We start from the raw sequence: 13,680 nt of genomic DNA, 5'->3' as shown, positions 1-13,680 counted from the left end.
ACATTGTAAACATCTGCACCATCACTAACAGAGCAAGTGTCCGCTTCTCACTGCATGCTCATTGGCTACCAGGACATGGGTATTATGTGTGGAGCTGTGGTTTGTGTGTGGAAGCGCCCAAGGCCTCGGCGCTCCTGTGGCGATGGCAGCCCCCCTCTGCGGCTCTCGACTGTGGCGTGGGGGAAACCGAGTTTGCCTTGGGGAGACTCGGCCGTAGCATCGCCGCCGCGAATGGAGTGGGAGGGAGGGAGAGGGATGAACCAATGAGGTGCTATAGACTCACTCGCATATGATCCAATCAGACACTATGAACTGAGGTCATCACTACAGTCACTCACACATGAACCAATCAGATGCTACAAACAGAGGTCATCACTACAGTCACTTACACATGAACCAATCAGATGCTGCAAACAGAAGTCATTACTACAAACACTCAATCTTGTGTTCTTATGTATAGAAGTGTCATGTCTGTGTTGGTTTGTGGTCTTGGAGACATTTCCTTTCTTCACACCCACATATCTTCATTCCTCAATCACATGGTTTCATTTTAAATTCACTATTGATGTGACATTTCTGATCCTTATTTTATTGAGGGTTCTAACCATCCAAAGGAATAGATAATCCCAAAAATGAAAATTCTCTCATTGCATGCTCAATCTCACGCCAGCAAAACTCCATATTTAAGTTTCTTTTTCTGTGGAACACAAGACGAGTTAGACCAGAATATGTTACCATGCTACTACAGAGTGGAAGTGAAGTGAAGGTATTTAATTCCTCCGGGTCATAGACACTTGTGGTCGTATCTCATTTTGTGGTGCACTGAACAACAAACTCCTGGCATGTGAAATTGAGAATAAAATTAATGAATTTTCATTTTTTTTTCCCCGGGTAAATAAGGGCTATAAGTGTGGGCTGTGGAGTGTGTGTGGGTGTGTGGGAGACCGAGACAAAGGTGAGAACACAGGAGATTGGTGCCGATTCATTCAAATTAATGCTGCGGCCTAATTATCATCAGCCAAGGAAATCAGACGCAGACAGTCATTGCCCTTTTGGGATGGGTGGGCCCCTCTGAAAATCTCATTAAACCCTTCAATTATAGTCTTTCTCTTTCACCCGCTTGAATATCTGAAGGTAATTGAACTGACAGATCAGATCTTCTGAACAGTGATTTGGGTTTACTGAGTAGTGACTTACAAACGGAATTGTCAAGTGGCTGTTAGACTACAAGACTTTCATGGAAAAAATTTTTTTTTGAGCATGTTTTTCTTCATTGAGTGTCAATTAGTAATTAGAATTTTGACTTTTGTGTTTAACTTTAGACATGTTCTCTTTGGGTTGCCAAAGATGAATGGTTTTGATTTGTTTGAGTTCAACTATTGTCCTTACCCTTTCTTACCCTGAGAATCAAGATGGAAGAGCTATAAGCGTTCAGCAAAATGTTAATACGAGATTAAAATGTTGAATAACTACACATGCTAGAAAAAGCCTCTATGTCAGTCAGAGTTGGCTGGTCCAACATGACTGCCTTATTAAGCTGAATGAAGAAATGAATGGACTGTCTCCACAGTTTGGTTCTGTTCTTTCTTTGTTTGTCTCACTCTTTCTTTGTATAAACATTTCCTCTAACTATATTAAAACATACTCCTGTAGCACTAAATGGCGGTGTCAGACGCCAGGCACGGTTGGATAAGGGATGTGAAAGGCTGCTCCCCACCAAGGCAAACTAGACGTCTAGCTCCTCTGTCTTAACCCCTCTGATTGTTTCTGTTGGCCTGCTCCTCTCACACACTAATGAAGGTCTTACAGCCTCCCTCCAGTATGCTTGGCAGCATCGGGGGGGTTGGGGGAAGGAGGAGCGAGAGAGCACTGGCACATGTTTACAAAGAAAGCCTCTAACGTCACAACATGAATGTGGGAGACCACATCTGTGCAGTGGTTAACTTTTCTTTTTTTTTTTCAATGTCATGGGGCCGCCATCTTGCATACCTGCATGAGATCCATGAGCCTCTGCAGTTGTTTGATGGAAAACATTCCAGATTGGGAAACATTCCAGATTGGGAAACATTCTAGATTTCTCTACAGTGCTCTGTTGCCCACCGCTTCCCTTTCTCCCCTTTTGTGTGTGTGTGTGTGTGTGTGTGTGTGTGTGTGTGTGTGTGTGTGTGTGTGTGTGTGTGTGTGTGTGTGTGTGTGTGTGTGTGTGTGTGTGTGTGTGTGTGTGTGTGTGTGTGTGTGTGTGTGTGTGTGTGTGTGTGTGTGTGTGTGTGTGTGTGTGTGTGTGTGTGTGTGTGTGTGTGTGTGTGTGTGTGTGTGTGTGTGTGTGTGTGTGTGTGTGTGTGTGTGTGTGTGTCTTTCACACTCCTCTCAGACGCTTCTTTATCCCCTCATTCCTCTCTCCCTCAGTGAATCTCTTGTCCACACACTGGAGTGTGCGTCAGTGTCCAGTTAACCCCACTAACCCAGCTTGTGTTTTGACTAGCTCTGTTCCATAGGCTAGTGAGCCCTCTACTGACCTGTCAGTTTGACCCCTAACATACCACAGCTGACCTTTGAACTAACCTCTTCCAGCCATGTCCAGATGGCATTCGCTTTACCCCATCCCACCAGTTTGCGGCGAGGGTAGGGAGAGAGAAAAGAAAAGCCTCAGCCTCTCCTCTCTGCATCACTCCTCCCTCTCCCTCTCTCTCTTTCCCAGACACCATCTCTGTAGGCTTCTGGAAGTGTTCAGCACCCTTAACTATTTTAATGAGCTTGTGAGTGTTGTAGTTGGTCCTGTAAAGCCAACACAAAAGATCAGGTCTGCTCTTTTTTATGGTCTCCAATCATTTGCTTGGTATGTCTTTGAACCGTGGGCCAGCCTCACAACTCTGCTGTTTTGGTTGTTGTTGCTTTTGCTGTGAGTGCTGTGGACATCAAGAGGTATTTTTGACATTTTGTTTCATCTAGTGAATAAGGACCACATATAGACTCAATCTGGTTGGAGACTTTTATTTTGTTTGACTGAAGTAGTATTATAGCAGTGGTCATGTAAAATAGTATTGCTTGGTAAGTATTACTCCCTGGGTTCCCCGTTTGTCAGCCGGGGGGGAGATTGTCCTGTTGAAACTGAGGCTCATGAGTTTCTCTCGGTCCCTCCTGCACACCCGCCCCCCCCCCCCCCCCACTCCCCCTGATCTTCCCCACAGGTGATCCGGAAAGGCTGGCTCACCATCAACATCAGCATCATGAAAGGAGGCTCCAAGGAATACTGGTTTGTCCTGACCGCAGAGTCGCTCTCCTGGTACAAAGACGAGGAGGTGAGCCTGCTCTCGGTTTTCTTACCACTCCTCCTTGTTTCTTCTACCATATGACTAGCTGTCTTTCTCACTCGTCACTCTCTCACTTTCTCTGTTTCACTCGGCCCTCCTCTGCCTGTAAGTCTGAAATATCTCATCACATGACTAATCATATTGGTATCATTCAAGTTCAGTTCAACTTTATTTGCAGAGCCCAAAGCCTGAACTCCTAGAACAAGCACACATTAATAACAGATTTTAGATTTAAGATTTTTATTTTACACATCTGATCCAGCTGTAGACTTTGTTTCTCTGCAATCCTCTCTGAGTGATTTGAGAGCAAGCGGCAGAGTGTTTGTGTGTGTGTCCCAGCCCAGCCTAACCAATGTGCGGACTACTGTTCAGCCATAGAGTAATGAACAGGTAGTCTGAACACTGGGCAGGCGAGGGGGAGGGAGAGCCCAGGGGGTTCGGCAGGTTGGCCTGGCCTCTGGTCAGTGCCCTAGAGACGGCATAGAGAGGGGGGGAGAGAGTAAACACACTACGCAACCCAACACTGATAAAGTTACAACACACACACAAAATGAAAGGGTAGACAAATACACACACACACACACACACACACATATACATACAGAAACACATTCTTATAGCTGCAGCGGCCAACGTGCAGCAAGAAAATTATGGAGGAATGACCTCATGCTAGGAAATGGAAAAGTCCCTTGCTCTGTGGTTACCACTCACGTCTGTCTTTCTGGAGGTCTGGAGCCTCCCTAAAATGCTTAAAGTGACTTGTGCACACAAAACGTGTGCACTAACCCAACATCTTTATAAAGTTTGACTGACTTATGACTTTCCCCAGTTGCGTTTGATGTCAACCACATGTGTTCCTTGTTAGATGCATTTTTTTTCCTACTCTTCATAAAAGAGAAGTGTTATGTAGCTTCCTTAATACCGCATATAATTTCTCGTGTGAATGTTTAACATTCCATCATCTTAGTGTGCCAGTTGCATGTGTGTGCAGTGTAAAAACAGACTTTAACCCTTAAAGGTGTACCGTCACACCGGTGTGACGGGAATGTTGGAAAATTAACGTTCATTGAATTCAACATAGAATTGTAGAACCTTGAATTGTTGCGGAACGGAATCTAATGTTAGAATGTTCAAAAACCCACACAGTGTCCAGTGCACTTACCCCCAGTGTCCCGCCGAAGCTGTGTGGGCCAGCAAAGTCCATTTCCAGAGCAAAACCCCAAGAGCGCAACAGAAGAGTCCTCAACTGTACTGAGCAAAAAAAGTAATATATATATTTATATTACCGCTTCAAGCGAGAGTCTTTGCATAGCTTTTAGGACTGCTGCTTTTCGGTGCGCCTTTGCGAACAGTTCTCTTCTGAGAGAGTTGAGGGAGAGAAAGAGGGAGGACGGTCGGTGGTGGAAGCTAACTGACGTGGCAGGCGCGCTGAAACGTTCCAGCCGGGATCCGACTTTGGAATTTGCAGGAAATCGTACTGGGTTACTAGGGGGGGTTGGGATATGTGTGAGGGAGCTTGTGTGTGTGTGTGTGTGTGTGTGTGTGTGTGTGTGTGTGTGTGTATGTATGTGTGTGGTGTGAGTGTGTCTGTTTGGGGCGGCAGTGGGGGGGTGGTGGTGTTTCTGTGAGTGATGTAACTGCTGGGACTGGAGCTCTGTTCTCTGTGTTTGTGCGGACATAAATGCTTCCAGATGCTTCTTCTCAGCAGTGGAGGCGGCTGGCAGTGCCCCCACCCTGCAGCACAAGCATGCTCCTCCTCTCCTCATCCTCTTGTCTAGCACATCCATATGGTGGGCTACAGACAGACACCCTCCTCCTCCTCCTCCTCCTTTCCTCCTTCTTTCCCTTCTTCTCTTTCCCCCTCCATAAAAAAGTCACAGGAAATACAATTCTTACCCTGTGACTAGAGAAGCAGAAAGTGCTGACTCTGCTGATTTCTTTCTTTCTGTCTTTTTTTTTTATTTGAACATGTTTGGCTGTAGTAGTTTGTGGTTGTAGTCTCATGTGAATGTTCTCTGTGGGTTTTGGGGAAAATTTGCCAACTACTGGGTCATTTGTCTTGTCTTCAGTGGAGAAAACCCTCTTATGAGTCTGTTTCAAAAGCTGAACACGACTGTTAACCCTACCTAACGTCTCTATGGAAATCCAAGCACGCACACTCAATAAAACCTGAATAACTTTTGGTGTTGCCAGACTGTATCTAGTCAACTCCATCTTTATAGTAACATGTAGCCACTATGGAAGCCCTTGGTTTGATTACATTTTCATCCGGGCTACAGGGCAGTCTAGGGGGAGTGGCTAAACGCACGATGGAAAGAAGAAGCTGTGATTTAAAAACCTGCTAACATTACAGTGTCCTCTAACGTCTCGCTAGACTTTTTTTTTTTTTTTTTGGATCAAAACCAGTTTCATAAGTTTCATGTCTTTAAGTCTAATTGAGAAATTATTTTAAACCTGAGCGGAAAGGTTAATGCCTGTCCTCAGTGACAGTCGTGTCTGCTCCCTGCTGGGTTTGGCAGAGGTTTGATTGACACAGTAGATCCATTAAAACGGGTCCTGACAGCAGAGATCTTACAAGTACAGGCAATGATGTACTCCGCTTTCAGTGTTTTTCAGTTAGCGATGCACTTAAAGATGCACATTATTGTGTCATTCAGTACAAACCTCAAAAGAGATGTGAAATGTGTTCTAGACTAGACTAGTCCTCTTAAGGTCAGTTTAGGTGACACATTGGAGCTCTAGGCTTTCATTGTCCAGCGCCAGAGACATATTGTCAAATAGAACAGCCATTAGTTTCTCTAACCACTTGGACATTAGCGTTACATCTCACCACAAAACGAAAGAAAAGAGACAACACACAGTGACCAGGGTAGCACACAATAGAACTCGAACTCCAGTAGAGTATTTGTGCAGTTCTAATTTTTTTGATGTACGTGACAAGCTTCACGACACGCTAGCAAGCACAGATTTGGTCTCTAACATCATATGAAGAGATTGGTTCCAAAAACACTATATTTCCATTTTTAAAAACATTAAAAAGTCATGTCATTTACCATAATTGTGTATTTCAGGTAATATCTAAACAATTGCAATTGTGTTGTTTTGAGTAAAGTTAAATCAAACAACAATACCCCATCACAGTTCTACTGAAATTACTTGGAAAACAAAATGTAAAGAAATGATTTATGAAAATTCATTCAAATGGAGGATAAAGCCTTTTTGAACCGAACTCTTCATATATTGTTGCGTGACACTTGTCACCTGAACTATTAATGGGCCTTAAGTCTGAACCGTCAGTGGTTCTGAAGCAGCACACTCAGTGGTTCTGGAGCAGCACACTCAACCCTTCCTCTGTTCCTCTCTTCCTTCCTCCGCGTACAGGAGAAGGAGAAGAAGTACATGCTGCCTCTGGACAACCTGAAAATACGGGACGTGGAGAAAGGCTTCATGTCCACTAAGCACATTTTTGCTATCTTCAATACTGAGCAAAGGTCAGTCATGTGGGAGTGTGTGTGCTTGTGTGTGCGTGCGTGCAAGTGTGCATGTGGGTGTGTGTGTGTGTGTGTGTGTGTGTGTGACTGAACCTGTGTGTCCAGGGCAGTGCCTTGCTAGGTTATACAGCACGTGCCACTGTGGTTCCGCGTAGAGACCTATTTCCACTGTTCTCCCAGGAACGTGTACAAGGACCTGCGCCAGGTCGAGCTGGCCTGCGACTCCCAGGAGGATGTGGACAGCTGGAAGGCCTCGTTCCTCAGGGCAGGCGTCTACCCAGAAAAGGATCAGGTGTGTGAATGACACACACACACACACACACACACACACACACTCACTCACTCACTCACTCACTCACTCACTCACCCACCCACCCACCCACCCGAGACCTAGAGAAGGATAAGGTGCGTGTGTAAATGAAACATCCATAAATCCAAATCATGCAGGCAGTGGAACCACACACACACACACCTGAGACCCAGAGGAGGATCAGGTCACATGTGTGTGTTTATGTTCATGCTCATCTACACATAGAGGCACTTGACATTAACAGATCAATCCTACAACCTCATCAATGTCAAAACTGTTCAAAGACAAGAGTGTGCTGAATGAAACATCCACAAATCAAACACACACACTCACACTCACACTCACACACACACTTTTCACAGTCTAAACCAATTTCATTCACTTGGCACTGGTGCAGTAGTCAGGCTATAAAAGCTCTCTGTGAAATTCCCAGAGTAAATCAGTTACTCAGTTTCCATTTTGGGTCAGTCTGGTTCTGAGTCCAGCTGTGTCCTGCTTCGCGTACCATTAGTCCAACTGTTAGAGCAACGTGCCCACAACAAACGTTTTTGGGTTTTTTTCCAGAAAAAGTCGAGCACCTTGTGATAAAATTGTGTTGCTGTGAATGAAAGTGTCACCAGGCTTGGATGAAAATGTCTGCTAAATGTTAAAATGCTTACATGTTAATAGCTTAAATGTTATGTTAAGGCGTCAGCCAAATGAATAAATGTAATTGTAAACGGAAGCTGAAAAGGTGTAGGTATAAACATAAACCTAATGCAAACGCACCTGTAGGTGGATCAGGAGGATTCTGGCCCGACCGAGTCCTTCTCCATGGACCCGCAGCTGGAGCGGCAGGTGGAGACGATCAGGAACCTGGTGGACTCCTACATCGGCATCGTCAACAAGACCGTCCGCGACCTCATCCCCAAAGCCATCATGTACCTCATGATCAACAGTGTGAGTGGACAGATTGCCCGGGACATGGGTGGAGTAGGGAGGATGGATGGACCGGGGACATGGGTGGAGTAGGGAGGATGGATGGACCAGGGACATGGGTGGAGTAGGGAGGATGGGTCTCTTGGGTCTCTCTTTGCTTGCGGATTCCAAACACATTACCAGAATGGCCAGGGGGTGTTGTAAAGGATATTAGTATTCATTTTTTGGCTTCATTTGTGTGTGAGGTTGAGATGGGTACTGAACCAAGATTCTATAGTTGTTTCTGAAACTTTTGATGAATTCATTGATCAAAAGTGATTGATTGAGATTTGTTGTCTCTCTCTCTCTCTCTCTCTCTCTCTCTCTCTATTCCTCCTCCTCCTCATTCTCCTCCCCTGGCATCTGTCCTCCCTCAGACTAAGGAGTTCATCCACTGCGAGCTGCTCTCCTACCTGTACAGTTCGGGTGACCAGAACAGCCTGATGGAGGAGTCGGCAGACCAGGCCCAGCGGCGTGACGACATGTTGCGCATGTACCACTCCCTCAAGGAGGCGCTCAAGATCATCGGCGACATCAGCACCACCACCATCACTGTGCCCCTTCCCCCGCCCGTGGACAGTGGCTGGATCAGCCCCAGGTGAGGGAGGAGGGGCCGAGCTCCCACCCAGGGCCGTCTCTAGGCCCATTGTACTGGGGCACGTGGCCCCCTAATCAACTGCTGTGCCCCAGTCATTTCATTTATACTGGACTGTGCCCCAGTAGAGTGTTTGGGTCTAGTGACACCCCTGCCCCCACCCCACCAATGTGTAGTCACTGTCCAGCTCTTTACCCTTTGAAACTGCTGTAGAGCAATGATGGCAATGTTGCAATCACTGCAATCCAATGACTATCGATTCCTATGTTCCGAAATATGAAGATGTTCTACACGTTGTTGTTTTTACTCATGGTTTAGGAATTTAAAAAGTAATTTTGCACATTCGAGGGACTATTTCCCTATCATTTTGTCTTAATTTCCATCAGTCATTTTGTCAGTATTTTGTATAAACTGTTAACATTTATTTACTAACTACAGATATTTATTCTGAATATATTAACAGTGTTAATGAATTGCTACCTTTTGTCACTGTATGTAGATTCCTTGGTGATGCCATGTTTGTTTGAACACCATTTGGTATTCCTTTCTTTATCCTCCTTCTTTCCCTCTCTCTCTCACTCTCTCTTTCTCTCTCTCACTCACTCACTCTCTCTCACCCTCCCTCCCTCTCCATCTTTCTGCGTTCCCAGCCCCACACCTCCACCCACCAGTCGACCGGCCGTGGCTGCCCACCACCCCAACAGGCCCCCGGCGGTGCGTGGTCCGACCCCGGGGCCCCCTACCCTGATGCCCACCCCGGCTCCCCCCATCCCCTCTCGCCCCGGCCCGCCCATCAACGCCTTCAGCAACAACAGCGCCCAGGACCCATTCAGCGCCCCTCCTCAGATACCCTCACGGCCCGCTCGCGTGCCCCCTGGGGTGCCCAGGTAAGACCCCAACCCCCCCCCCCCTCCACCTCCGCTGTGCCAGCTTCAGAGAGGGGTGCGGACATGCCTGCCAGGTGTGCTGTGGTGCCACGTAACGCTGTCTTTGCAGTGCCACACACGCTCCATCACCCATCTGCCCACACGCTAGCCTATGGCTCTCATTGGCCCCCAGTGGTGGCATTGCTGTGGGTGTGGAGCTGGGCGTGCCCTTGTGCAGGGTTGCAGTGCGTTTTGCAGGCATCAGATGCCGGTTCACTCTCACTTTTCATTCTCTGGCTGCTCGGTAGGCTTTCCTCACTGACACCTCTAGGCATTTTGACGCAGTGTGTGCATGTGCTCGCTTTCGCTTCCGGTCTTGCTCACTCCTCCCTCCTCTGTCTTTCGTTCTTCCTTTATCTTCAGTCTTTATATCTCTGTTCATCCTTCTTTCGGTTTGTCTTTCTGTCTGTACTTCACTGTGTCTGATGGTGTGTGCTCCTTCTGTGTTCAATATTCACTCTCTCTCTCTCTCACTCCTCATTTTGCAAGCGGGCCTGTCCTTATGTTTCTCTCTCTCTCTCTTCCTCTGTTCTCTCCCCCTGCAGCCGAAGACCCCCGGGCGCCCCCCATCGGCCCACCATAATCCGCCCGGCCGAGCCCTCTCTGCTCGACTAGGCCCAGGCCTGGAGCCGGAGCAGGGGGGCCAGCCTGGGCCCTGCAGCCCCAGCCGGAGAGCGGGCCGTGAGCTCCCAAAAAATATGCGTGCTTATGTTTTTTTTTTTTTTTATCTTGCTTGATACATCCAGCTTGACGAGTAGACCTAATGTTGTAGCCCACCCCTGTTCTCCCAGTATAGGAAAGCTGCTAATCCATCCTACTCATTCAAATCTAAGGGAAAGAGAGAAAGATACAGAGAGAGAGAGAGAGAGAAAGAGAGGGAGAAGATCAGTCAGTGATCAATAAATGAAAGAGGAAAAACACAGGGTCTGCATGTTAATGGAGAACAGGTTGTTTGGGTTACTCGGAGTAACAAGCTGATGTGTTTGTGATGCTCATGAATGCTGTGGACTTCATTCTGAATTGAGACGCTTTCTCTTTTTTGTTTTTGGCAAATGTGTTTAATGCTATGTATGCGCGTGCGTGTTCAGGGAGTGCCACAAGGGGGCACTCTCTCTGAACCTCCTGAAAGAGTTGAAAGAGTGGGCCTTGGCATCATTTTTGAGGTGTTTTATTTTTTTATTTTAAATAGGGAACTCAGCAGGCGCTTCTTCACTCTAATGCAGGCTACCCCCTCACTCTCCCTGTAAAATAACCGCCCCCAAGCCCAACCTTTAAACCTCATCTGTGTGTATTGTACAAACTCATCCTGTGGTTCCTTTCTATAGGTTTTTCTATAATCTGAAATAGGCTGCCATTGCTGTTTATTGTCACTGATGTATTAGGGGTGGCTTTTAGAGTGCTCTTTGAGTGCAGGGAGACGTAACTTAGTCTAGTTTTGACCAACGACCAACCTTTAAGCTCTTCAGAGACTGGCCTCCATGCTGCATTCATTAAACTTTGGGCAACACTTCATAATAACAAGATTAAGTTTCTTTAGTGAATTACACATTCATGAGTTTATATGGTGTCATTATCTAATGATGAACATGTGGGAAATATGTACATGATTAGTTAACATTCTAAAATAAAATTATTCTTATTACTCTTGTTATAAATAGTATGGTTTATAATGTAATGGCATTATGTTCAAAAAATATTTCATTATTTTAAGCATTAAACTTCATGGGTTTTGAAGCACTGAAGCTGAATTATTTGATAATTAAAGATCTGTGAACAAATTACAATGTTACTTAAGTACCATCAAACACAGTTTTGAATATTTGCTCATCAATGCTTTGTAAGTTCAGCATTACTGCAGGTGTCACCTAAAGTCCTATTTGGTGAATATTTTGCTGGGTGTTATACTATCTGAAATAGTTTGGCATATTTTTTGTTGGATGCATTGAAAACTGAATGGCCCATATAATTCCGTAGAGAGCACTTAATCCATTTAGGAGTTGGTCCATACCTGATTGGAGACTTGATGTGTGTGGTTGGGTGGATGCCTGTGATCCGGACCATGTAAGGCATGCATGGAGAAATAGTAATAAGATTTAGTTTTTGGGGTCTCTAACTTTTGGTCTTTTCAATTGATCCCCGCGTTTGTTTTCGGATTCTCGCAATTGTACAGTAGGCGACTTATCTCCAAGAGTCGTCATTTTCCTAAATGAACTTCAGTCCACGTAGGCCGTGCAAAAGATGAGTCATTGAGGAAGTCGTTCTGTAGCCACCCTTATGTTTTAATATTCTAGGTGTGATTACTAATAGAGACACTAACACAACTGTTAATGGGTGACTAGGGAACTGGGGAAACCACAGACTGCAATGTGGAAAGGTATTATTTATCTCTTGGGCATTTGTGATTAATGTTTTAGATGTGGTGAAATGAGCTGAGTTTTTTTTTCCCTTCCATCCTTGTTGAGGGAAGAAGACAATGGTTTTTCTTAGAATAACTCCCCAGGATCTCTCCAGAACTGTTTGATGCACACACCAACAGTTTGTTTTGCAGAATTCTTGGGTGATGTGGAGAAACCTGGGCAGAGAGAGCCTGAACAGAACTGATGACCTGTTTCCGTTTTGGTCTTCTTTTATGAATATATTGTTGTTGCATTATATTTTGGCGGGTGATTTCTATTCGATGCCTTCAGGGAGTGCAGGGTGTTACCCCAACCATCCCCACACCCAATGCCCCAACATGAGAATAGGTTATGAGTGTCGTTGTCAAGGAGAGGGAGGTTGGGTCTGTGACACATCTCTTTTCTTGTTTCATTTTGTTGATCCTAAATGACGTTCATCTCCGTGGCCTCATAACTGAAAGAGGACACCCACGCATGACTCACCTGAGTCTGGGAAACGAGGGAGGTGAGGAGCTTAACATGCAAATGACTGGAGCTCCCCGAGCTGCCAACGCACCAGGCAGGTGTTCCCTTCACCTCCCTTCGTCCTCCGTAGCAGCCCGTTCCATGGCCTGACTGTGGGGACAGGCGACTTCAGCGAATGGCTAACCGCTGAACAACGTGGCATAGCACAATCGGGCCTGCTACACACATGTTTTTGTTTGCCCACGTTGACGCCTGATCTTTCACGACACTCGTTTTGGAGTGGAGTCTTTAGCCTTATTTGACCGCAGAAAAAAAACAAATCTGTTTCGGCGTCTCTGTGTTCATGGCGCCGTTGCCAGGCGGCCACACACCCACCCGGCCGTCTCCGACGCAACACCCTCCTGCAACAGCGGCAACACAGCCGCTGTCTGTGTCCACCTCTGCTCTGCTTCCCGTCTCTTTGCTTCCGCACCTCGCTCCTCCTCTCGGCCTCCATGCGCTGTTAGGTGTGGAGGATATAGGGGGAGGGTTGAGGCAGAGGATGGGAGACGAGAGAAATGGAGAACCCAATAGGTTGTTCTTCAATTTTGTATTCTGTTGACACTACAAATCCTTGTTTAAGTGCCTCTGTAGCGATTAATGGACTTCCAAATAAACTCAGAACTGAAGCTCACTATCCTGGTTTGTCCTTGTGTCTGGTGTGGTTCCCTTCACTTCTCTAACTTTCCTAGCTTTTGACAGAGCTGTTCTCTCTTGCATGCCACTTTCACTCTCTCCTCTGCCCCATTCGGTTGAACATTTCTGGCTAAGGGAATGGCAAACTGCTGTGGACGCGCTAGTCTTGGCATTTGGTCCAGTTGGCCTCTTCTGGTGTTCCTTTAGGTCTCTCCTAATACCTTGAATGACCTTGTCCGTCTTCCTTCCACAGATGCTCTTACTGTACACTTCATACAGTTATGGGGTAAACATTCATACTTCCAAAGTAGAAAGTAAAAGAAATGGTGCAGCAAATTTAAATTATTTTTACCTTTCGTGTTATAGGACTTGAGCTCTAACAGTAAACAGGATGAACCAGTGAGGAGGTAGTTATCTGTAGGGATCATTGTACATATACCCTGTTTGCTTTGCAAATTATGTTTCCTGCTGATAAGATTTCAAAGATGCAGCCCATGACTAAAGGCTAGGAGAAAACCGCAGCCTGGTCCAAGATGCACGCACACACACACACA

General features: G+C 46.0%; 1 protein-coding gene across 4 annotated transcripts in view; it reads left to right on the top strand.

Annotated features, from left to right (window-relative positions):
• The window catches only part of dnm2a (dynamin 2a), a 32,983-nt gene extending 19,859 nt beyond the window's left edge, over positions 1-13,124 (top strand). For all 4 annotated transcript variants that reach the window (XM_076266450.1, XM_076266449.1, XM_076266448.1 and 1 more), the window contains 7 exons: positions 3,189-3,299; positions 6,693-6,802; positions 6,983-7,094; positions 7,887-8,051; positions 8,447-8,667; positions 9,315-9,551; positions 10,136-13,124. In XM_076266450.1, coding sequence (XP_076122565.1) covers positions 3,189-3,299; positions 6,693-6,802; positions 6,983-7,094; positions 7,887-8,051; positions 8,447-8,667; positions 9,315-9,551; positions 10,136-10,205 — 1,026 coding nt within the window. In that variant the 3' untranslated portion in view covers positions 10,206-13,124. The remainder of the gene's footprint in view (positions 1-3,188; positions 3,300-6,692; positions 6,803-6,982; positions 7,095-7,886; positions 8,052-8,446; positions 8,668-9,314; positions 9,552-10,135) is intronic.
• Positions 13,125-13,680: the final 556 nt, after the last annotated feature.

The sequence above is a fragment of the Alosa pseudoharengus genome, unplaced genomic scaffold, assembly GCF_046254945.1.
Source record: "Alosa pseudoharengus isolate Yale_2024_CS ecotype anadromous, Long Island Sound unplaced genomic scaffold, YU_APseudo_1.1 YU_APseudo_1.1_scf_4, whole genome shotgun sequence".
NCBI lineage: Eukaryota > Metazoa > Chordata > Actinopteri > Clupeiformes > Clupeidae > Alosa > Alosa pseudoharengus.
This window is presented reverse-complemented; position numbering and strand designations above follow the sequence as displayed.